At 35.0% G+C, this 25,849-nt stretch overlaps 3 protein-coding genes across 3 annotated transcripts; 1 reads left to right on the top strand and 2 right to left on the bottom strand.

Moving 5' to 3' along the window:
- Positions 1 to 992: 992 nt before the first annotated feature.
- On the bottom strand, positions 993 to 3,400 carry LOC142610256 (polyubiquitin-like). Its single transcript, XM_075782025.1, has one exon. It carries the CDS (start codon positions 3,130 to 3,132, stop codon positions 1,228 to 1,230), a length of 1,905 nt encoding a protein of 634 aa, XP_075638140.1. The 5' UTR covers positions 3,133 to 3,400; the 3' UTR covers positions 993 to 1,227.
- A 3,162-nt stretch (positions 3,401 to 6,562) lies between these two features.
- Positions 6,563 to 7,228, top strand: LOC142610445 (uncharacterized). The gene has a single exon (XM_075782254.1). It carries the CDS (start codon positions 6,563 to 6,565, stop codon positions 7,226 to 7,228), a length of 666 nt encoding a protein of 221 aa, XP_075638369.1.
- A 15,584-nt stretch (positions 7,229 to 22,812) lies between these two features.
- On the bottom strand, positions 22,813 to 25,084 carry LOC142610255 (H/ACA ribonucleoprotein complex subunit 4-like). Its single transcript, XM_075782024.1, has one exon. The coding sequence runs from the start codon at positions 24,823 to 24,825 to the stop codon at positions 23,002 to 23,004; it is 1,824 nt and encodes a 607-aa protein (XP_075638139.1). The 5' UTR covers positions 24,826 to 25,084; the 3' UTR covers positions 22,813 to 23,001.
- Between the last annotated feature and the right edge of the window lie 765 nt (positions 25,085 to 25,849).

The raw sequence follows: 25,849 nt of genomic DNA, 5'->3' as shown, positions 1-25,849 counted from the left end.
TCTTGACATTAAAAACACCTAGTACAAATTTTATCAAATAAAAGATCTTGAACCAAACATAAAGATATTTAAACATGCTTCTACTCAGAATAACTAGTTAAAGCAGAGTAGATTCATGAAAGAGCTAACGGAAGCATACTTAAAAACAACTTCTACTAGGACCCAAATAACCTAACCTGAAGTACTAGTTTTATCCATTCTGACAATTGAATTTGAACAGAGCCAACACTACATAACTGGCAATCATAATTCATAATCAGCAACCTCAGGTTTCCTCAAGGCAGAAAGCTGACAGAAAAGCAACAGAATAGCTTGAATTTCAATACGATTATTTCAGAGCTCTGAATCAAAGCTTATTTATCCAGACCAATGCTAAAAATACCAGCAACATTTCAGCTGTAGGCTGTAGTTACTAACAAGAAGCTATTTTGAATTTATTTCACAAAAACTTCAGTTTTAACTAACACAGCCCAAGGTATTAGGGATGAAAGCGACTCACAGAGTCTGTAACTTAATTGCAGCACTCACAATTTCCCTCAACAACAATTTTAAACACTAATGAAAAATTGATCAGTACCATAGCACACTATTATTATACGTACTGCCCATCCAGCAGCCAATTCATATTCAACCCAACAGAATCTAGAAAAAAACTACATAAAAATGGCTTTTCTAACTAACGAAAGTAACAACAATCACACCCCATATGAAGCTAGGGAAGTTGACATCATAACCTTTGATTTATCAAGCGGATTAGAACAGGAATCATATGGAGTACATGATATCAAACACCACCACAAACAGCCAAGAGCTAAGGCTTGTAGCTTAACGTGCAATTCCAAGACACCTAGGTTTAAACCCCCCCCCCCCCCTCCCCTCCCCCAACTACTGAATTATCTCAAAAACCAATATATATAGATAGATAGATATCACAGCAAATAAAACACAATAAATAAACATACCCAATACCACATTGGCACAGAACTAGAATATCTACCTAAAATGCTTTGCTTATAAATGCATTACTGGAACAACCATGAACGAGAAAGACTATATACAACACTAGCAACAGATAAAATAGTGGTGAATTGTGATGAGAGGCTGCTAATCTTTTCAACAATACTCTTGGCAATAAATACCTCTAAACATCCAAATCAAAATCAACTATACTTATTAAGGAAACCACACCGCAAACACATAAAACCTTCTTCTTTCAGAGAAAACCTTTTACTGGCCACCGCGAAGAGCAAGGTGAAGAGTGGACTCCTTTTGAATGTTACATTCAGCGAGAGTCCTCCCATCCTTTAATTCCTTACCACCAAAGGTCAACCTCTGCCTATCCGAAGGGATTTTCACCTTGTCTTGAATCTTCGCCTTCACATTATCGATCGTATCAGAACTCTCCACCTCCAGAGTAATCCTGTCCCCACTCGGAGTCTCGACGAATATCTTCATATGTCCACTGGGCCTCGACACCGAAGGCGGAGTCGATTCCTGCTGAATACGCAGAGTCGATCCGTCACGAATATTATAATAGGCGAGGGTCTTACTGTCTTCTAACCGTTTGTTCTTCTTGCCTGTTCCTCCTCCTCCCCTGACCCTCAACACGAGGTGGAGCACTGACTCTTGCTGGATGTAGTAATCGGCGAGGGTACGATCGTCCTCCAATTGGTTACCAGCGAAGATGAGCCTCTGCTGGTCCAGGGGAGTGCCTTCCTTGTCCTGTATCTTGGCCTTGACGTTGTCTATGGTGTCAGAGCTCTCCACCTCCAGGGAGAAGATTTCTCCGCGTAAGTTTAACAGGAAGATCTGCATCGTTGAAGCTCCTTCAATGATGTCATCTTCAGGGAATGGGAAATCCTCAAATCGGTCCCAGTTGCAGACGAGGTAGAGCATTGACTCTCGCCCGATGGGGTAATCGGCGACGATACGAGCGTCCTTCAATCGTATACCGGCCAAGAAGAGCCTCTGCTGTTCCGGAGGAGTGCCTTCCTTGTCTCGGATCTTGGCCTTGACGTCGTATATGGTGTCGGATCTCTCCACCTCCAGGGTGATGATTTCTCCGGTTAGGGTTTTCACGAAGATCTGCATTGTTGAAGCTTCTTTAATGAGGGTATATTCAGGTAATGAGAAATCGAAGAGGTGAATTGTTGACTTTCGCTGGATCTTGTAATCGACGAGGGTACGACCGTCCTCCAATTGTTTACCGGCGAAGAAGAGCCTCTGCACGTCCAGGGGAGTGCCTTCCTTGTCCTGGATCTTGGCCTTGACGTTGTCTATGGTGTCGCATCTCTCCACCTCCAGGGTGATGATTTCTCCGGTTAGGGTTTTCACGAAGATCTGCATTGTTGAAACTTCTTTAATGAGGATATGTTCAGGGAATGGGAAATCCTTAAATAGGTCTTGCTTGCAGACGAGGTGGATTGTTGACTCTTGCTGGATGTTGTAATAGGCGAGGGTACGATCGTCCTTCAATCGTATACCGGTCAAGAAGAGCCTCTGCTGTTCCGGGGGAGTGCCTTCCTTGTCCTGGATCTTGGCCTTGACGTTGTCTATGGTGTCGCATCTCTCCACCTCCAGGGTGATGATTTCTCCGGTTAGGGTTTTCACGAAGATCTGCATTGTTGAAGCTTCTTTAATGAGGTCATATTCAGGGAATGGGAAATCGTTAAATCGGTCCCGGTTGCAGACGAGGTAGAGCGTTGACTCGTGCTGGATGTTGTAATCGGCGAGGGTACGATGGTCCTTCAATTGTATACAGTCCAAGAAGAGCCTCTGCTCGTACAGGGGAGTGCCTTCCTTGTCCAGGATCTTGGCCTTGACGTTGTATATGGTGTCGAAGCTCTCCACCTCCAGGGTGATTTCTCCGGTTAGGGTTTTCACGAAGATCTGCATCTTTGGATGGAGATCACCGCTCATCGCAGCCTTAATCTTGGCCTTGACGTTGGCTATGATGTCGGAGCTCTCCACCTCCAGGGTGATGATTTCTCCGCTTAGGGTTTCCACGAAGATCTGCATCTCTGGATGGAGATCACCGTTCATCGCAGCCTTAGTCCGATCCATCTTTGAAGGATTGAAGGATCTTCGAATCGGTTTCTTTTCTTTTTTTTTGATGAGATGAATCTGCGACATTTTGGAAATTTTTTTTTTATTTTAATTTCACCGAAAATATAAGAATGTTGTGCTTCGGAGACTATAGGAAGAAGGGAATGGGTCTTCATTATAAGGCTCCAAGAGTCAAAGAAAAAGAGAGAGAGATTGTGAGAGAGAATTATTATTATAATGTTGGGAATGGTAGTTGAAGAAGAGTTGTTGGGAATGGGAGGGGCGGAGTGCCGTCTAGCCTTTTTACGATTTTTTTTTTTTTATAGGTAAACCTGAATTATATTAGAAAACTAAGAAAACACGAGTCTGTTACAAGCAACAGCCTCCTTATCAGCAAAGAGAGGCTCAACCACCACAGGCGGTGGGTGCAAGAAAACAACAAAAGCGGAAACAGAGCTTCCTCCAAATCTAGCAAGTGCATCCACACGTTGGCTCGCTTCACGGAATGCATGGATTACGGCCAAAATGGCCCATTAGCATTAATTTTTAAACATTATAATTAGTAGGTACTGTTCTTAAACTATATTTTTTTACTAACATCTCGAGTCTAAAAGAATCGATTTTAGGCTATAAATCGAGTCTCAAAGACTCGATTTTCATGGTCAAATCAAGTCTGATGTGGCATTTTTTCCACGTGGACTCTACCTGGAAATCGAGTATCTGACACTCGATTTATAATTTTCACTTGTTTTTTCTTATTTTCCTTCTCTTTTTTTCTGAGTTTTATTTCCTCATTGCATCTGTCTTTCGGCACAAGGTCAGCCACCACAAGCCCATCGTCGCCGACCAGCAGCGCGACCCAGGCGGCGCTACCCAGGCGGCACAACCTAGGTCGCGAGACCCAGGTCGCGCGTGTAATACCCCACATAATTTTTATTTAAGAGTTTTCTTTAAAATATAATTGTTGAGCTATAGGCTTTCTTTTAATTATTATTGCAGCCCACTACCCACTAAGCCCACATCTTATAATACAAGCTACAGAGTAGAGGAAGAGATAGTCAGGGTTTTATCTAAGAGGCTAAGAGGCTAAGAGGTGTTTTCCTTGGAGCTAGAGCACGTACAATTGAAGAGACAATCAGATTGTTCAAGGTAAGATTTCTCACAATTAGAAACAAAAAAAATTAGAATTTTATAAGGTTATTTAGAAATTTGATTTTGATCCTAAAATTTATATTCTAACGTTTAGATTTGCCGCTGGATTAGATGTTAGATTTGAGCCATGGGATTTCACGAATCAATATTTTTGTTTAAGTTTTCCATTGGATTTGTACATATAATCCTAAATTGAAGTCAAACAATTCGGCCATTCTTCTTCCACTGAATTGGTATATATATATATATATATATATATATATATATATATATATATATATATATATATATATATATATATATAATGAATAGAAGAAGTCAAAGATTGCGGTTGTGTTTTGCCTCTGAGACCTTGCCTTGAGATTATGCTATAAGTCAAATAATTCGGCTGTGGTTTCATTGCCTCTGGGACTTATGCTATGCCAGTGTGGTTTATATATATATATATATATATATATATATATATATATATATATATATATATATATATATATATATATATAATATGGCTTGTTTGGGGTTATGTATATCAACTTAAACTCTAAGGTATTAGCTGCTGCCTCTGCGTTCTGATAAATTCAAGGAAAAGATATTTTTGGGTAGAGATACTTTGCATTAGTGCTATCATTTAGTTCAACAAAGTATTTTACTAGTGAGTCAGTTTTTATAGTTTAGTAAAATTTATATTTTGTAGAGGATATTGAGTAATTTCCATAATTGATTATAGGTCCGATTTAAGAGTGTCTTGAGGCTCTTTGGAGATTATTTTGGCTGGACTTTCAGAGTGATTCGAGTGCGTTAAGTAATTATGCACAATATGCACAAGTTTTGCTCTTTAGGTTCTTAGAAGTTAAAGATTTTCAAAGTTATATTTTTAAGCTTACATTTTTTTAAAAGTTTATCAAAAAGCATTTTTACACTATTGAAAGAGAAATTTTAATTGGCTTTTAAATAATGTTTTAAAAGAAATTTCAAATTTTGAATAACGTTTTGAATGTCCAAATCTCATTTAAAAGATGATTTTTAACTAAACTATTTTCTGAAAATAATTGAGTTTCAAAGTAAGTTTTCTAAAAAGATTTTTGTTCTTTAAATTGTTTCAAACCAAGTGATTTCGAAATCATGTTCTTGTTTTTCAAATGGTATTTCAAACTTATTCAAGAATTGTAAAAATATTTATATAACCTCTTCAGTTCCTATTCGTTCCCTAAGAGAGTCAAGCATCTTTTGATTTATGTTTCAATTTGATATTGTGATATTCAATATATCTTTATTGTTGGAACAATTGTTAATATTGAGAAAATTATTATATGTTGTATAAACTTTATTGTTTGTGATATGTGACTCAAAATGAGTGTTTTTAGAATTGATCAGATATATGTGTAAATCCGCTCACAGGATTGTATGTGAGAATATGTGTTGATCCCTCACCAGCAGGGGTTAGATGTTGGTATCCGCTCACAGGATTGTATGTGAGAATATGTGATGTGTATATGTGACATTGTGCTCTAATCAATTATTTGTATGTGTTTCCGAAAGACTTTAAGATGTGATTATATATGTATTAAGTGATTCTTTACATGTTTTGAAAACTATATTGGATATTTTGAGTGATATTATGAATCAAACTCGTGCTTTGCTTGACTCTATTCCGTTGTGTATTCTGTATAATTACTTACTAGATGTGTGGCTCACCCCATCAATTAATATTTTCAGATTAAAGTATAGTTGAGAATTAGAACCTTTGGACCGCTTGTGAGGTGCAAGGTAGAGCGTGGAAGTTGTAGGCGGCTTCAGTGTTACTTGAAAACTCATAAAATTTTAGTTACCTTTGTTTTGTAGTTCACATTTTATATAGTGGAGTTTATTCTCAATTTGTGGAGTTTTGAAAAGATTATTAGTTTTTATTTTTTTTTATTCCGCTTAGAATTCACAATATTTTGGAGATTATTATAAATTGTGGATTTTAGTTATTATATGAGATTTATCAGAAGGATTGTTTATTTGGAGTTTTATGGAACAATGTTTAAATAAATTATGTTTATTGAGCTAGGTAAGGTTAGCAAGTTAGTCATGTATCTAAATTCATGTTTCATGGATTTGGGTCATGACAGTGTTGGTATCAAAGCCAGGTTATGATTCTATAGACAATTAGGACTTACGATATTTTTATAAGATGTGGAGGAATAGGCTTGAATTATTATTCATAGGCAAAAGGTAGTTTTGGGAGTTTGATAATTGTTAGACGCTATATGCTTATATGCTTAAAATATTATAATAGTAAAGGGTTTAGTATATCTTGTATATCATGACTTTGCTTGTGATTTATTTGACTCTAAGGTGTTGTTTATTTGGTTATAGGAAAATGCCACCCCGCGCTTCTACCCCTTTTGGTCTTGAACCAAAATCTGAGAGCCTTGAGGGTGTTTTAAGTGCTATTAAAAGTCTTGCTGAAGTGGTAGAGAAGCATGTTAGTACTAGTGGAACAGTTAAGCCCAAAGATACGGAGGTTGAAGGATGTACCATTGAGCAATTCAGGAAATTGGGTCCTTCTTCATTTTTGGGCAACCCTGATCCTACAGAAGCAAAATTTTGGATAATGCAAATGGAGAAAATTTTTGATGTGATTGGCTGTACTGAAGTGCAAAAAGTCTCCTTTGCTTCCTTTATGCTGAAAGGGGAAGCCGAGCATTGGTGGAGATCTACCAAAAAGACCTTGCCACTTGAGGAAGATGAGACACTGACTTGGAGTATTTTCCTTGAGGCCTTTTATGAAAAGTATTTTCCAGAAAGTGTACGGGATGAGAAAGAAGTGGAGTTTATGGAGCTTATTCAAGGAAATAAGACGGTGTTACAGTATGAGGCTAAATTTACTGAGTTGTCTCGATTTGCCCCTCACATTGTGGCTGATGATGTTAGGAAGGCTAAGAAATTTCAGAAGGGACTACGACCAAGTATCAGAACTAGGATGGCAGCCTTACGATTGAAGTCTTATTCTGAGGTTGTGGAGACTGCAAAGGTTGTTGAGTAGGAGTGTGAAGACTATCAGAGGATTAGGAGTCAGAATAACAAAAGACCTAAGACTGAAGGGTTTCATAAAGGGAATGAACACAATAAGCCATTTAAGAAGAAGACTACAGCAGAACCAAAGACTAAAATGGTGCAACAGGTAGTAGAGGTTTGTCAGAAGTGTGGTAAAAAGCATAAGGGTGTTTGCTATCGTGAAAGTGGGGCTTGTTTTAAGTGTGGTCAAATGGGTCATCGTATCAAAGATTGCCCAGCCATGAAGAGTGAGTTGGTGGCTAAGCCCGCTGATGTGAAGCAAAGGCCAAAGGTCCAAGGACGCATGTTTGCTATTACTGAGCAAGATGCTAAGGCATCCAAGTCAGTAGTAACAGGTACCATTCCCATATTTTCTCATACTGCACGAGTTCTTATTGATCCTGGTTCTACTCATTCCTTTGTATCTTGTGCTTATATGAAATATGCTGATTGTGTGCCTGAATTGTTGGACTTTGAACTTTCTGTTTCTACTCCTTTGGGTGAAACTATGGTTGCTGAGTTTATATGTAAGTCTTGTGCGATTAAGATTGGAGAAAATGAATTGTTGGCTGATTTGATTCTCTTAGAAATTCAAGAATTTGATGTAATCTTAGGCATGGATTGGTTAGCAGCTTATCATGCTAATGTTGACTATTACAAGAAGGAAGTGGTGTTTTGTATTCCAAGTCGACCTAAATTTGTATTTCATGGGTCTAAAGAGAGCCTCGTGTCTAATGTTATTTCTGCCATTCATGCTAATAAGTTACTTAGAAAAGGTTGTAAAGGTTATCTTGCATATGTGGTGGATAATGAGAAGGAAGGGATTAAGATTGATGACATTCCTATTGTGAGGGACTTTGTTGATGTATTTCCTGAGGATCTCCCTGGGTTACCATTTGATAGAGAGATAGAATTTGCCATTGATTTAGTGCCAGAAACTGCACCTATTTCTATGGCACCATATCATACGGCACCTGCAGAGTTGAAGGAGCTTAAATTGCAATTGCAAGAGCTTTTAGAAAAGGGATTTATTAGACCTAGTGTATCTCCTTGGGGTGCTCCTGTTCTTTTTGTAAAGAAAAAGGATTGGTCTATGAGATTATGCATTGACTATAGGCAGTTGAATAAGGTCACTGTGAGGAATAAATATCCTTTAACTAGGATTGATGATTTGTTTGATCAATTGCAAGGTGCTAAAGTCTTTTCGAAGATTGACCTTAGATCAGGTTATCATCAACTCAAGGTTAAGCAAGAAGATATACCTAAGACTGCCTTCCGTACTCGCTATGGACACTACGAGTTTCTAGTGATGCCATTTGGATTGACCAATGCCCCTGCTGCCTTCATGGATTTAATGAACCGTGTGTTCAAGCCTTATTTGGATCAGTTCGTTATTGTTTTTATTGATGATATTTTAGTTTATTCTAAAACTCAGGAAGAGCATGTAGAACACTTGAGGATGGTGTTGCAGGTTTTGAGGGAGCAAAAATTATATGCCAAGTTTAAGAAGTGTGAGTTTTGGTTAGATGAGGTAAAGTTTTTGGGGCATGTAATATCTAAGGATGGCATTTTTGTGGATCCTAAAAAGGTGGAAGCTGTGGTAAATTGGCCTAGACCAACAAGTGTATCTGAAGTTCGTAGTTTCTTGGGTCTTGTAGGTTACTATAGGAGGTTTGTTGAAGGTTTTTCAAGTATAGCAAATCCCTTGACTAGGTTGACCCAAAAGAATGCTAAATTCTTGTGGAAAGATGATTGTGAAAAGAGCTTCCAAGAATTGAAAGACCGGTTGGTTTCTGCTCCAGTTTTGACATTGCCAATGGGTTCAGGAGGGTTTGTAATTTACAGTGATGCTTCACAGAAAGGTCTTGGTTGTGTTCTTATGCAGCATGGAAAGGTGATAGCATATGCTTCTAGGCAGCTAAAAAGGTATGAACAGAATTACCCTACTCATGACTTGGAGTTAGCAGTAGTGGTCTTTGCATTAAAGATATGGAGGCACTACTTATATGGGGAGACGTGTGAGATTTACACTGACCATAAAAGTTTGAAATATTTGTTCTCTAAAAAAGAATTGAATATGTGGCAAAGGAGATGGATTGAGTTGTTGAAAGACTATGATTGTACAATACATTATCACCCTGGTAAAGCAAATGTGGTGGCTGATGCCTTGAGTAGAAAATCCTTTAGTAGGGTGGCAAGTATAATTTCGAGGAAAAGACTTTTCTTTGAAGAGTTGAAGGAGATTAATGTGGAGCTCCAATTTAATGAGTCAAGGGTACTTGTTGCTCATTTTCAAGTGCAACCTACTTTAGTTGGAAAGGTGAAGATTGCTCAAGGATCTGATCCTAATTTGGTAAAGATTATGGAAGAGGTAAAGGAAGGTAATCGAGCTGAGTTTGAAGTTCAAGGAGATGGTGTTTTACGATTTAGAAATCGATTATGTGTTCCTAATAATGCTGAATTAAAAAGGGAAATTATGGAGAAGGCTCATAAATCTGCATACGCTGTTCACCCAGGTAGCACCAAAATGTATCGAGATCTTAGAGAAGTGTATTGGTGAAATAATATGAAAAGAGAGATTGCAGATTTTGTATCTCGGTGTTTAATTTGTCAGCAAGTTAAAGTTGAGCATCAAAGGCTTGCTGGGTTACTTCAACCTCTCAGTATTCCAGAGTGGAAGTGGGAACATATCTCTATGGACTTTGTGACTGGATTGCCTAAGTCAGTTAAGGGTCATGATGCTATATGGGTAATAGTGGATAGACTGACCAAGTCTTCCCATTTTCTACCAATCAAAACTACGTTTTCATTGGATAGATTGGCTCAATTATATGTTATCGAAATAGTGAGATTGCATGGAGTTCCTATCTCTATAGTTTCTAATAGAGACCCTCGTTTCACCTCTAAGTTTTGGAACAGTTTACACAAGGCTATGGGAACCAAGTTAGATTTTAGTACAGCTTTTCATCCTCAAATGGATGGGCAATCAGAAAGAACTATACAGACACTTGAAGACATGCTAAGAGCCTGTGTGTTAGACTTAAAAGGTAGTTAGGAGACTCACTTGCCTTTAATTGAATTTGCTTATAATAACAGTTACCATTCCAGCATAGAGATGGCTCCTTTTGAGGCATTGTATGGCCGGAAGTGTAGGTCACCTATTTGTTGGAATGAAGTGGGTGAAAGGAAGTTGCTTGGTCCAGAACTAGTTCAAGTGACTACGGAAAAGATTTAGTTGATTCGTGAAAGACTTCTAGCTGCTCAAAGTAGGCAAAAGAGTTATGCAGATAATAGAAGGCGAGACTTAGAATTTCAAGTTGGGGATCATGTATTCTTAAAGGTGTCTCCATCGAAGGGTGTGATGAGGTTTGGGAAGAAAGGCAAGTTAAGTCAGAGGTATATTGGTCCTTTTGAGATCTTGGATAGAGTGGGCAACGTATCTTACAGGTTGGCATTGCCACCAGCTTTGTCACATATTCATAACATATTCCATGTATCAGAGTTACGAAAGTACATGCCTGATCCATCACATGTTTTGGAGTATGAGCCGATCAATGTTAGAGAGGACTTGTCTTATGAAGAGCAACCAGTGCAGATTCTTGATAGGAAGGAGCAAGTGCTACGTTCAAGGAATATATCCTTAGTGAAGGTGTTGTGGAGAAATCATACAGTTCAAGAAGCGACATAGGAAAAAGAGGAAGACATGAAAGAAAAATACCCCTATCTATTTTCTAATTGAGGTACATCAAGTTTAGGGAACTAAACTTATTTTAAGAGGGGAAGAGTGTAATACCCCACATAATTTTTATTTAAGAGTTTTCTTTAAAATATAATTGTTGAGCTATAGGCTTTCTTTTAATTATTGTTGCAGCCCACTACCCACTAAGCCCACATCTTATAATACAAGCTACAGAGTAGAGGAAGAGATAGTCAGGGTTTTATCTAAGAGGCTAAGAGGCTAAGAGGTGTTTTCCTTGGAGCTAGAGCACGTACAATTGAAGAGACAATCAGATTGTTCAAGGTAAGATTTCTCACAATTAGAAACAAAAAAAATTAGAATTTTATAAGGTTATTTAGAAATTTGATTTTGATCCTAAAATTTATATTCTAACATTTAGATTTGCCGCTGGATTAGATGTTAGATTTGAGCCATGGGATTTCACGAATCAATATTTTTGTTTAAGTCTTCCATTGGATTTGTACATATAATCCTAGATTGAAGTCAAACAATTCGGCCATTCTTCTTCCATTGAATTGGTATATATATATATATATATATATATAATGAATAGAAGAAGTCAAAGATTGCGGCTGTGTTTTGCCTCTGAGACCTTGCCTTGAGATTATTCTATAAGTCAAATAATTCGGCTGTGGTTTCATTGCCTCTGGGACTTATGCTATGCCAGTGTGGTGTTATATATATATATATATATATATATATATATATATATATATATATATAATATGGCTTGTTTGGGGTTATGTATATCAACTTAAACTCTAAGGTATTAGCTGCTGCCTTTGCGTTCTGATAAATTCAAGGAAAACATATTTTTGGGTAGAGATACTTTGCATTAGTGCTATCATTTAGTTCAACAAAGTATTTTACTAGTGAGTCAGTTTTTATAGTTTAGTAAAATTTATATTTTGTAGAGGATATTGAGTAATTTCCATAATTGATTATAGGTCCGATTTAAGAGTGTCTTGAGGCTCTTTGGAGATTATTTTGGCTGGACTTTCAGAGTGATTCGAGAGCGGTAAGTAATTATGCACAATATGCACAAGTTTTGCTCTTTAGGTTCTTAGAAGTTAAAGATTTTCAAAGTTATATTTTTAAGCTTACATTTTTTTAAAAGTTTATCAAAAAGCATTTTTACACTATTGAAAGAGAAATTTTAATTGGCTTTTAAATAATGTTTTAAAAGAAATTTCAAATTTTGAATAACGTTTTGAATGTCCAAATCCCATTTAAAAGATGATTTTTAACTAAACTATTTTCTGAAAATAATTGAATTTCAAAGTAAGTTTTCTAAAAAAATTTTTGTTCTTTAAATTGTTTCAAACCAAGTGATTTCGAAATCATGTTCTTGTTTTTCAAATGGTATTTAAGACGTTCCTTTTAGCAAATTGGATTTTCAAACTTATTCAAGAATTGTAAAAATATTTATATAACCTCTTCAGTTCCTATTCGTTCCCTAAGAGAGTCAAGCATCTTTTGATTTATGTTTCAATTTGATATTGTGATATTCAATATATCTTTATTGTTGGAACAATTGTTAATATTGAGAAAATTATTATATGTTGTATAAACTTTATTGTTTGTGATATGTGACTTAAAATGAGTGTTTTTAGAATTGATCAGATATATGTGTAAATCCGCTCACAGGATTGTATGTGAGAATATGTGTTGATCCCTCACCAGCAGGGGTTAGATGTTGGTATCCGCTCACAGGATTGTATGTGAGAATATGTGATGTGTATATGTGACATTGTGCTCTGATCAATTATTTGTATGTGTTTCCAAAAAACTTTAAGATGTGATTATATATGTATTAAGTGATTCTTTACATGTTTTGAAAACTATATTGGATATTTTGAGTGAAATTGTGAATCAAACTCGTGCTTTGCTTGACTCTATTCCGTTGTGTATTCTGTATAATTACTTACTAGATGTGTGGCTCACCCCATCAATTAATATTTTCAGATTAAAGTATAGTTGGGAATTAGAACCTTTGGACCGCTTGTGAGGTGCAAGGTAGAGCGTGGAAGTTGTAGGCAGCTTCAGTGTTACTTGAAGACTCATAAAATTTTAGTTACCTTTGTTTTGTAGTTCACATTTTATATAGTGGAGTTTATTCTCAATTTGTGGAGTTTTGAAAAGATTATTAGTTTTTATTTTTTTTATTCCGCTTAGAATTCACAATATTTTGGAGATTATTATAAATTGTGGATTTTAGTTATTATAAGAGGTTTATCAGAAGCATTGTTTATTTGGAGTTTTATGGAACAATGTTTAAATAAATTATGTTTATTGAGCTAGGAAAGGTTAGCAAGTTAGTCATGTATCTAAATTCATGTTTCATGGATTTGGGTCATGACAGTGCGCCTGGGTCGCGACCTAGGTCGCACGCTTGGGTCGCGACCCAGGCGCATGACCTAGGCGGCGCGACCCAGGTCGCGATTTCTGAGATTTTTTTTTTGGTGGTTTGTAAATCAAGTCTCTAAGTTCGATTTTCAGGTGGTCACCACGTGGATAAAATGCCACATCAGACGTGATAGACCTTGGAAATCGAGTCTTTGAGACTCGATTTTGACCCCCAAAATTGACTCTCTTAAACTCAAGATGTTAGAATTATATTTACTTTCGCACCAATGCCTACTAACTATATTCTTCAGCAACTGTGGCTAATTGCCCATTTTGGCCCATGGACTACCCTCTTGTTGGGAATTTCTTTCAATAGTTTCCTGCAATCAGATAGAAAAGGTTCTATTAAAAGATTGGCCGAGCTATTAGTCATAAGCATAACCACACTCAAAGCATCCATCTCCACAATTAAGTTATTGATTCCCAGCTCTTTTGCGTTCTGTCCTAGTAATTCTAGAATATATATATATATATATATATATATATATATATATATTTTTTTTTTTTTTTTTTTTAAATTGTAGAAATTGAGAAAGAATCCTATGAGACACTCCCTCCACTTCAGCACATGTAATATGCGGAAAGACTATTATACTTTTAAAATTTTCAACAGCCGGCCTCCCCCTTATTTCTACTTCTACTAATCTACTAACTATATAAAAAAGTGGCCATGCCTCTCTCTACAGTGTTTGGTTTATTCAACCCATGTGCACTGTTTATCTGGCCTTTATTATTATTTTTTTTGGGCTGGTGTTGTTTGTGATTTTTTGTCTTTTATTTTAAATATTTATTATTTATATGTGTATATACAGTCTCATGGACTTAACAAATTTTTACAATTATTTGACAATTTGCACTGGTCATTAGCTTCTCTTTTTTTCCCCATACCGGTTTTGCTTGTACTCTTTTTGTCTTCTCTTTTAAATATTTATATGTGCATATACAGTTACACTAACATAACACATTTTTACAATATTTTCACAATTATTGAAGTATCAAGTTTTAAAAAGTCAAAATAAAATAATAAATTAAGAAATTAAAAATTACTACCATCTAAAACTTAAAATATGTGAAATTTTTTTTTTTGAAATGTTAAAATTTAGTGGAAGTATCTTAGACATTACAAAATAAATATTTTAAGAATCATAAGTTTTCATTAGGGTTTAACTGAGAGAATAACAATATGATATATTTGCTATTTTCCAAAATATTAAGGGAAAAATTGCTTGATTTTAATGTTTAAGGAGTAATGCTATATCCACAACATTTTCACAAAAAATTTCATGTGGCAAGGTATTTTTTATGGATAAAAAAGTGATATCAGTAGTGGGCTCAGTTTAAACCAATAACAATTTGTCATTTAGAATTTGTTCTAATCATGTAGCATTTCTCTTAAATAAAATTAAAAAAATTATTTGGATCCTAAAAATGAAGCTATTGTGAAAATGTTGTGATATTTTGTTGTATTCTTAGACTTTTTTTTTTTAGTATAGTCAAATTGGGTGAGCCAAATATCACAGCTTCACACAATTTTCTTGTGTTTTCATTTTGTTTATTTTTTTAATGCATAATTTTAAAACCATAAATAATTTTTCATTGAAGATTTGCTGTGAAAATGTTGTGGATGTAAAAAATAAAATAATAATATCAAATTGAGACCTACCACAATTGGAAATAAAAAAATATTACGAAAGTGTTGTGACATTTTGTTGTGTTCCTAAGATTCTTTTTTGTGTAACATTTTGTTGTGTTCCTAGGATTCTTTTTTTTATTTAGTCAAATTTGGTAAGCCAAAATTCAATTTTTTTAGGCACAATTTTCTTCAATTGGCTCTTTATTTTTTATTTTTTTTAAATACACGGTTAAAAGTGGTTAGCCAAATTTAAAATCAATAACAACTTACCACCTAGGATTTATGTAACGACCCAAATCCATGAAACATGAATTTAGATACATGACTAACTTGCTAACCTTACCTAGCTTGATAAACATAATTTATTGAAACTTAGTTCAATAAAACTCCAAATAAACAATGCTACTGATAAAACTCTTATAATAACTAAAATCCACAATTTATAATAATCTCCAAAATATTGTAAAGTCTAAACGGAATAAAAAAAAATTATAACTAATAATCTTTTCAAAACTCCATAAATTGAAAATAATCTCCACTATATAAAACGTGAATTACAAAACAAAGGTAACTAAATTTTATAAGTTTTCAAGTAACACTGAAACCGCCTATAACTTCTACACTCTACCTTGCACCTCACAAAGCGATTCAAGGGTTCTATATTCCCAACTATACTTTAATCTGAAAATAGTAATTGATGGGGTGAGCCACATATCTAGTAAGTAATTATACAGAATACACAACAGAGTAGAGTCAAGTAAGACACGAGTATTTTGATTTTTCACAAACTCATTCAATGATATTAAAAATAATTATTCCAAAACATATAATGCATCACTTAATACATACGTAATCAAATCTTAAAGTATTTCGAAAACACATACAAATAATTGATCAGAGCATGGTGTCATATATACACATCACATATTCTCACATACAATCCTGTAAGCGGATACCAACATCTAACCCCTGCTGGTGAGGGATCAATACATATTCTCACATACAATCCTGTGAGTGGATTTACACATAAATTTGATCAATTCTATAAATAAATAAAAAAAAACACTTATTTTGAGTCACATATCACATAAGCAAAGTTTATACAAAATATAATAATTTATTTGATATTAACATTTATTCCAAACACAGAGGCATATCAAAGATTACAATATCAAATAGAACATAAATCAAAAGATGCTTGACTCTCTTGAGGAACGAAAAGAAACTAAGGAGTTTATATAAATATATTACAATTCATGAGTAAATCTGAGAATTCAATTTGATAAAAGAAACATTTTAAATATCATTTGAAGAATATGAATATGACTTTGAAATCACTTGGTTTTAATGAATTTAAAGAACAAGAACCTTTTTAGAAAGCTTGCTTTGAAACTCAATTATTTTCGAAAAATAGTTTAATTTAGAAATCATCTTTTAAATGAGATTTGGGCATTCAAAACGTTATTTAAAATTCGAAATTTCTCTTTAAAACATTATTTAATAGTCGAAATTCCTCTTTCAATGATGCAAAAATACTTTTGACAAACTTTAGAAAATATAAGTTTGAAATACAAAATTTTGGAAAACTTTTAACTTCTAAGAACCTAATGGACAAAACTTGTGCATATTATGCATAATTACTTACAGCACTTGAATCACTCTGAAAGTCCAGCCAAAACAACCTCCAAAAAGCCTCAAAATACTCTTAAATAGGACCTATAATCAACCATGGAAATTACTTAATATCCTCCACAAAATATAAATTTTACTAAACTATACAAACTGACTCACTAGTAAAATACTTTGCTGAACTAAATGATAGCACAAATGCAAAGTACCTCTACCCAAAAATGTGTTTTCCTTGAATTTATCAAAACTCAAAGGCAGTAGCTAATACTTTAGGGTTTAAGTTGATATACATAACCCTACCCACGTTAAAGCCACCTAACATATATATCCACCACAGAAAACCTTACAACTTTCCTAATATATATATATAATATGTACTAAATGGCCGCATTCTTTGACTTCAATCTAGGATTATATATATATATATATATATATATATATATATATATATATAAATATAACCGTAAAGACTATAACCTTATAAACTTATAATTCCAAGATAACCTTATAAACTTTTAATTCTTTGTTTCTAATGGTGAGAAATCATAAACAATCTGATTGCCTTTTCAATTACATGTGCTCCAAACTCTAAGGGAAAAACACCTTTTATCCTCTTTGGTGATGAAACCTTCTTATTAAAACCCTAATTTAACTTTTCTTCCACCTTATATTTAACACACCAGAGCTGGGCTTAATGGGGTCGTGGGCTGTAGTTTAAAACTCATTTAAACTTATCTTTTTAGTCTCCAAGAGGCCAATAAACATCTTCCTCTTTTATTTAATTATTTAAACTACTGCACTAAATTGTATGCATTGAAACTTTAATCTTCTCACCTATTTTGTAACACCACAAAATTGTCTACTCCCATCTTACTATGCACACACATAAAATACCTCAACTCTATATTAATAATGACAATGATAGTGATGATCATAAAATCAAATCGGCGTATTACAATTTATTATGAAAATGTTGTTGATGTAACATTATTTTAAAATAAAATAATAAAATATCAAACCAGAACACACCATAGTTAGAAATAAAGGTATTGTAAAAATATCGTGACATTCTGTTATGTTCCTAGACGTCTTTTTTAGTTTAGTCAATTTTTTGAACCAAAATTCATTATTTTATGCATAGTGTTCTAGGTTGATTTTTTTTTAACACATTGTTTCAAGTTTTTTAAAAAAACACATTGTTTTACACACATACACACACACACAAATTGACGAAGTAGTACTTTTCTCTTTTATGTTTGAGATAGTTTCATTCCTCCTAAACTAAAGTTGAATAATTTCCTCTTTTATATTTTATAAATGAGCATATACTCCTATTGTTACTCTCTTATTTAAATTCTAACGAAATCTTATAATTCCTAAAATATTCCATTGTGCAATATCTAAAATACTCTTACTAAATTTTAATGTCCCAAAAAATTCCTTCGTGTATTTTGAATATTATGTAGTAGATTGGTAGTTATACTTGAAAAGTTAGAATGATGATATATGGTGTTCTATTTGTTACCTAGAGAATACTAATCTATTAGGTTTAAATCTTCTAAACTTATAATTTTATCTAATAGAAACTTTGATGATAGATGTCTTTTGTTTTTTTGTTCTCTATTTTAATTTCTTTTCCTACATAAAAGGTTGTTTATCAAAAAAAAGTAAGCTAAACATCATAGTTAGACTCATAAAATAAGAAGATAAAGAATGAAGTATAAATAACAAAATCTTCATTGTAGATGGTTGTGAGGATACTTCCCCAATTAATCGGATTTATCCGCTTTGGGGAGCCAGTCCCTCACGGTTTATCGGCTCGTCCCCGAGTGCAGGCAGGATTTTCACCAGGAGCAAGGGCTAGACCTTGGACTCGCAGGCTTGACACCAAGTCCCACATCGGTTAGAGTTCCCTCCCACATATGTTTTATAAGCTTCTGGAGCAACCATATGTGTACCACTACAACACGGCTCCCCAAAGCGGATAAATCCGATTAATTGGGGAAGTATCCTCACATTAAAAGGGCCCTTTTAATGTGAGGATACTTCCCCAATTAATCGGATTTATCCGCTTTGGGGAGCCAGTCCCTCACGGTTTATCGGCTCGTCCCCGAGTGTAGGCAGGATTTTCACCAGGAGCAAGGGCTAGACCTTGGACTCGCAGGCTTGACACCAAGTCCCACATCGGTTAGAGTTCCCTCCCACATATGGTCCAAGGTCTAGCCCTTGCTCCTGGTGAAAATCCTGCCTGCACTCGGGGACGAGCCGATAAACCGTGAGGGACTGGCTCCCCAAAGCGGATAAATCCGATTAATTGGGGAAGTATCCTCACAATGGTTACACGTATTTAATTTGATGAAAATCTTCAAAAAAATTGTTGCATATATCATCATTTATTGAGAAAATTTAAATATTATGAAAAGATAATAACATTTATTATCATTCTTTTTAGTATTTTTAGTGAGTAGATATTACATTTAGTAAATAGGTTTTGTCATAGTAAATTCTCAAAATTTATTTACAAAAGAACCAAATTGTTTTAGCCAATAGTTATGCTGTTCCCACGAAATTTCCACCAACTTTAGTGGAAATCTTGCGCCTCTGCACTGTTGCTGCTTTTTTTTTTTCTCTGTATTTTTTTTTGGGCGTAATATCGTGCTCTTTTTATTTTATTTTATTTTATATATAAAGCTGTTAATTAACACAATAAATTGTCACAATATTTTTGCAATTGTTGATATGTTAATTCCTTATAGTTTAAAATAAAATATCATACTAGAATCATCCACAACTAAAACTAAAGGTATTATGAAGAAAAAAAAGTGCTACATCCACAACAATTTTCGCAACATTTTCACAACATTGTTCATTAGGGTTTTTTTTTTTTTCGACAAACCACGGTACGCCAGGTTTGGTTGTGCTGTTTTTGTCTTTCCTTTTAAATATTTATATGTATGTACAGTTACATTAACTTTACAAATTCTTACAATATTTTCACAATTATTGACAATTTGCACTGTTCATTGGCTTTTTTTTTTTTTCACAATATGCTGGTTTTGCTTGCACTTTTAAATATTATATGTGCATACACAATTACATTGACACAACAAATTTTTACAATATTTTCATCATTATTGAGGTGTCAATTTTTTAAAGGTAAAAAAATAAAATAAAATTAGAGACTGGGACCAATCACAACTAAAAATAAATGCATTATGAAAATGTTATAACATCTTCTTGTCACAATATTTTCACAATCGCGAGATCTCAGTTCCTTATAGATCAAAATAAAATAAAAGGAAAAGAAATACTATGTCCACAACATTTTCATAATAATTTTATAACAAATTTTATGTAGCAAGATATTTTTGAAGGATAAAAAAGTGATATCAGTAGTGGGTTCAATTTAAAACCAATAACAACTTGTCATTTATAATTTGTTCTAACAATCTTATTTTTTTGAGGTGATTCTAAAAATGTTATGGATGTAGCATTTCTCTCAAATAAACTAAAAATATATCTATTTAGATCCTAAAAATAAAAGTATTGTGAAAATATTTTAATATTTTGTTGTATTCTTAGACTTCTTTTTTAACATATATAGTCAAATTGGGTCATGGGCATTCCTCTGTTTCTCCCTTAGACGTTCCCTTGGGTTCAGGGACCAAGTTAGTCATTTATGAAAAGTCTTGAATCTAGTTGTTATTAGCCCAAATCTTTGGGTAGTTCATTAGAATTTAAACTTGATTATATAATGCACTGCTGTACCATTAGATCAGATACCCAACACAATAAATAAAAGGATGTTAGAAACTGTATTTCGAGAAGATCAAGACACAGTACAGTTTAAGGTTTTAACTTACAACTACCCAGAACCATAAACAAAGATTGGCAAACTTGCCAGTCCCCTTCTATGCAGGCAATGCCAAAGCTCAACTGGCCCTATGGAGGAGCACCCATTTGAGCTTCCTTGCTCTTTTTTAAGAGCCAACAAGATTATTATCCAGCATATATTGAGTACATAAATGCTTCAACCCAAAGCTAACATTCTAGTAACAAATGAGACTCACTGTTAGCAAATTAGATAAGCTAATCAATCATGTAGACAAAACCAAAGTCAATCTTTCCTCATTTCAAGCAATAACTACTTCCATTCTTTAGCAAGTTATTTTTAAACAAACACATCAAATAAAAATGCCCATCCTATAAACTAAATTTTGTAGCAGATATCACACATGTTACTAGAAAGAGTAATCAAACCTTCCTTGTTCAAAAATAAGTCCCAAAAATAAATGCTGATTATAATAAATTAACAATATCAAATTAAAGGGAGAAAACAGCCTACCAGGCAGAGCTAAACATCAAAAAGTAGGTCTCCAGAATGTTACAGAAACCATGCAGTACTCATTGCAGATTGTAAGAAACACAGGCATATTTAAGAGTTCTGCCAATTGAAAACCAATATCAAAATCCTTTTATCTATTCTTCTGCATCTTTATTCTTGTTTCTTCTTCCTAATATAAGCAACACCAGCACCAGCACCATCAACAATGGCAGTGGACCAAGCAGCATTAAAATGCTCAACCTCTTTGTCTGTATTCTCCCATCTTCCTTTAAATCTTAAGTTCTAGTCCTCTCTAATGTCATTTATTGGTTTGCTCAGTTCACTTTGCAAGAAAGGGAAGGCATTGCAGAAGGAAGTTAAAGGTTGGGGTCAAGCTACGGGCACAAGGAGCTAACATGTAAGAGAAAATGTGATTTGAAGAGGGATTGCCTATATTCACAAAACAATTTGAACTGACTCAAGGTATTTGACGCAAAATTGCAAATGAAAACAAGCTGCATCTTCTTTTTTTTTCTTTTTAATAGTACAAAAGCGACCAAGCAAGTTTTGCGATCATTGGTAACATAATTTGCAGAAAAAAAAAACAAATAAAAAAGTTAAGAAGATAAAGTTAAAGCTAATCAAGTTGAAACAGCACTGCAAGTCTCCAACTAGTACTGGGAAGTTCACCTTACCAAAAAGGTAGAAAGAGTTATGAGGTCAGATGAAAGAGCTCATGGCATAATCTAATATTCAAATCCTAAGAATCATTTATTCACACAACTTCCCTAGGAGCTGTCCCATGTCATGACTCATGAAAGTGCGATGTTTGAGAAGTTATTCCAACAACAAACACAATTAAAACTAAGAAAAAGATAATTCGATTGAAATTGGAACAATCAAATATCAATTTCTAGGCTCAAAGAGCTCAAAAAAATATTCAAGTTTAAAACTCCATCAAATAGATTAGAAAAAGGCTTCATACAATGAAGCAAAAGAGGCTTATTTATAATAGCCTTTAATAATTCTAGAATCCTGACCTTTCATCTTACATATAAGAATTAAATCCTAGCCATCCAACTTCATTAAAATTCATATACTCACATGACCTTATAATATATTGAAGACAAGTAGACAACTATAAACTTAACATAACATAGAGAGATTAAAGACAATAAACCAATGACTGTCTTTTTTCTTTTTCTTTTTTCTGGACTTAAATTTTCCTACATCAGCCAGGGTATATATACCTCTCTCCTGTTTCTGCTCTTCTCCCTTCTATGTTCATGACTTTAGAATCAAGACTCCACTAGTAGAGAGAAGGCATTTCTTAGCTAGCTCAGATATCCTACAGAGTAAATAAAATGGAGGAAACCAAATTTCATGAAGATCAAAGATGAATTAGAAATAAGCTCTCACATAGAAGACCACATGTTATGATGTTACTAATTCACTCCCATACCAAAAACCAACTGCAAAAATCAGAAAACTCGGCAGCACTTTATGCAGGCACTAACAAATTTCAATCCAGAGATTGAGCATCCATTTGTGCTTCTCATTCTTGACGGCCAGGAAAGATTATTAACCAGAATACATAAGGGGGTATAGATGCCTTGATTCAAAGAAGACATTCCCAATGGCAACTGACACTTGTTGACTAGATAAGCCAATCGATCTTAGAGCCACAAAAATCCAACTTATTTTTCATTTCAAATGCATACTAATTGCATCCATACACAAGCTAATTTGAAACCATATAAGCATACATAACTGCAGCTTAGACTAGACATGCCAATTTCTAGAGACTAAACCAGAAAAAATTGGCATACATTCCTAGCTAGGGGGGAAAATTTGACATATATTTAAATAATGAAGAATTAACAAAGCCAAAATTAGATAGAGAAAACAGCCTCAAAGCTAAACTGTGGAAATTAGGTCTAGGAAACGCATAAAAGAGTTACAAGAACTATTATAAAAATACTCATTACAGATGAGATGGGAAACAGATGGTCATACATTCATTTCTTCCACCTATTCTTCATCTGCGTCTTTATTCTTTTTCTTCTTCTTTTTCTTCTTCTCACTCAAATCAGCCTCACCATCACCATTAGCAATGCCAGTGGGAAAAGCTGCATCACCATCCTCAGCCTCTTTGCTCTTTTTCTTCTTTTTCTTCTTCTCAGACTTCTCTGCTTCAGGAGAACCAGCTTCAGCCTTATCTTTGTGCTCCTTTTTCTTCTTCTTCTTCTCAGCCTTTTCATCACCTAAAGGCTCCGCATTCCCGTCCTCTTTGTCCTTTTTCTTTTTCTTCTTTTTCTTTTCAACTTCAGCATCCACATCCTCTTCCTTGATCTTCTTAACCTTCACACTCTCTTCCTTCTCAACTTCTTGGACCTCAGCAACTTTAGCTTTCTTGGAAGATACAGGAGCAGGGCCATCAGTGCTTTCATCCAACTTCCGCTTTCGCCCTTCCCCATTTTCCTCATCCTTGCTTGTAATCTTCTCTTTCTTTACTTTATCCACTAAAGCAGGTTCAGTAGTGGCAGCAAGCCCTGCAACCACAGAATCACCACCAGCTGGTAAAACTAGATTCCTTGCCCACTCTTGAGGTGTATTACCAGTCGGCTTCCCATGCTTATCCAACTTCCCCTCGGCAATCAACTTCTTCTTCATCGACGCCCTTGGCCCCAACCCCCATTTCCTCGGGTAGATATCCCGATCCATCACCACCCTCTTAATCTTTGCCACCACACCATGCTCACAAGTAGCCATCACAGCAGTAGTCATTTCCGCAATCCCCAATGCAATTGCTTCTCCTTTAGTAGTCATGAGCACCACTTCCTCCCCAACCTCAATATCATTCTCAAACCTCAACAATCCAGGAATCATCAACTTGGCACCATAGCAAATAGCATTGACAGCTGAATCCTTCACAACCAACCTCTTATAACTCGTCAAAAGCACTTCAAGCGGCATAATCACCCTCCTCAAATACGTCTCATCCCTATAGTTCTCATAAACCCATTGTCCATCCATCACATCATGCATCGTTACCATATTATCCTTCTCCCCCGAAATCCCAGACCTCACTCTCCTCAACTCCTGCATATGCCCCCTAACCCCAAGAATCAAACCCAAATGCACACACATAGTCCTCACATAAGTCCCAGCCTCACAAGAAATCCAAAAAACAACCAAATGCTTATCTGAGTCATACTCAAGAAGCTTACTTTCATAAATAGTCCTAATCCTAAGCTGCCTTTTCACAGCAGTAATCAAAGGGGGCCGCTGAAACACAGCCCCAGTAAGCGTCTCAAGCGCCCAAGCAACCTTAGACACAGCAGGCACAGCAGAGTGCAATCTAGCAACACAAACATACTCTTTCCCAGCACCCTGTTGGGATTTAACAAGCCTAGTAGCTCTATCAATACAAACAATAAGATTTCCAGTGACTTTGGGATCCAAAGTACCACTGTGACCGGTTTTCTCAACCTTGAGAATACGTTTAATCCAAGCAACAACCTCATGAGAAGAAGGGTTAGCGGGTTTATCAAGGTTGAGAACACCATACTTGATATACTGATCGAGAGGGCGCTTGAGAGGAGAGTAACCGGAGGGGAGAGGAGTGTAGTGTCCGGTTCGCACGTTGAGGCGGTCGTAGTTTTTGAGGAGGATCGGCCACTGTGAGGTGTCGATGGAAGGAGTGAAGCTCTGGGGTTTGATCACGAAGTCCTTGTTGTTGTCGTCAGGAACATCGTCGAGTGGAGCTTGCGGTTCTGGTAACATTGGGGTTTCGTCTTTGGACTTGTGCTTCTTCTTTTTCTTCTCCGACCGCGAAAGCTCAACCTCGGACATGGTTTCTGGGTTCTGGGTTTTGGGTTTTGGGTTTTGGTTTGGTTCGGGGGTTGCTGTGTCTGTGTGACTGTGTGTGTGTGTGTGTTAGTGTGAGTGTGAGAGAAAATGAGGGTTTCTAGGGTTTTAGTGGAAAAATGAGGCTTTATAGGGGTTTTTGGGGTTTGGGACTGTTACTGATAGTAATAGATTAGAGAGGCCTCCCTTTCTTTTCTGTACCATATCGGGATGGGGATGATGAGCTACTAGGGTTTCAACTTTCAAATTGGAGGATTGGGTCGGGTTGATATTTCATACTTGATAGTTTAGCTAAAGCTCAAAAACTTTGATTGGTGACTCAAGATAACCCTGGCCCATGTAAAGCCCACCTCCAGTTGGGACTTGGGAAGACTCAAACTTTTTCTTTTTTTTTGGATAAAAAACTAGAGATCTTATTTAAATACAATTATATGAATTATATATATATATATATATATATATATATATATATATATATATTAGAGTTTCAATTTTTAAAATCCACTTTTAATAATTGTATTTTTTATCATCAGACTAAAATTTTAATCGATTTTTGGTATAAACAAAGTTTTTTGAATAACAAAAAACCTAGAAATATTATTTAAATAGAAGTATAAGAATTATATTTTTTCTATTATTATTATAATTTTTTTATATAGTTTCAACTTATGAAATCCACATATTCCAGTTAGCTCAATTGGTAAAGTCTCTGATAGTTGAATAAGAGATCTAGGGTTCAATCTCTGTCTACACCAAAAACTGATTGGTGTTTTGGTCTGATGACAAAGAGCGCTCATCAAGAGCAGAAGTCATAGGTTGAAACTCTCTCAAAAAAAAAAAAACATTATGAAATCCACTTTTGATCACTACAAAAAAAAAAAAAGAGTTATAACAGTGGTCTTTTCTGTAGCGCTTACAAAAAATACTACTAGAGCGTTGTAGCAGATTTTCAAATGCTACTATAAATCTCTTTTTAGCAATGGTTTTTTTGTAACCGCTACAATATACT

The sequence above is a fragment of the Castanea sativa genome, chromosome 9 (genome assembly GCF_040712315.1).
Source record: "Castanea sativa cultivar Marrone di Chiusa Pesio chromosome 9, ASM4071231v1".
Taxonomy (NCBI): Eukaryota; Viridiplantae; Streptophyta; class Magnoliopsida; order Fagales; family Fagaceae; genus Castanea; species Castanea sativa.
This window is presented reverse-complemented; position numbering and strand designations above follow the sequence as displayed.

Bases quoted from the DNA above. Each gene is read 5' to 3' on its own strand.
- LOC142610445 (XM_075782254.1), top strand. From the start codon at position 6,563: ATGCCACCCCGCGCTTCTACCCCTTTTGGTCTTGAACCAAAATCTGAG.
- LOC142610255 (XM_075782024.1), bottom strand. From the start codon at position 24,825: ATGTCCGAGGTTGAGCTTTCGCGGTCGGAGAAGAAAAAGAAGAAGCAC.
- LOC142610256 (XM_075782025.1), bottom strand. From the start codon at position 3,132: ATGTCGCAGATTCATCTCATCAAAAAAAAAGAAAAGAAACCGATTCGA.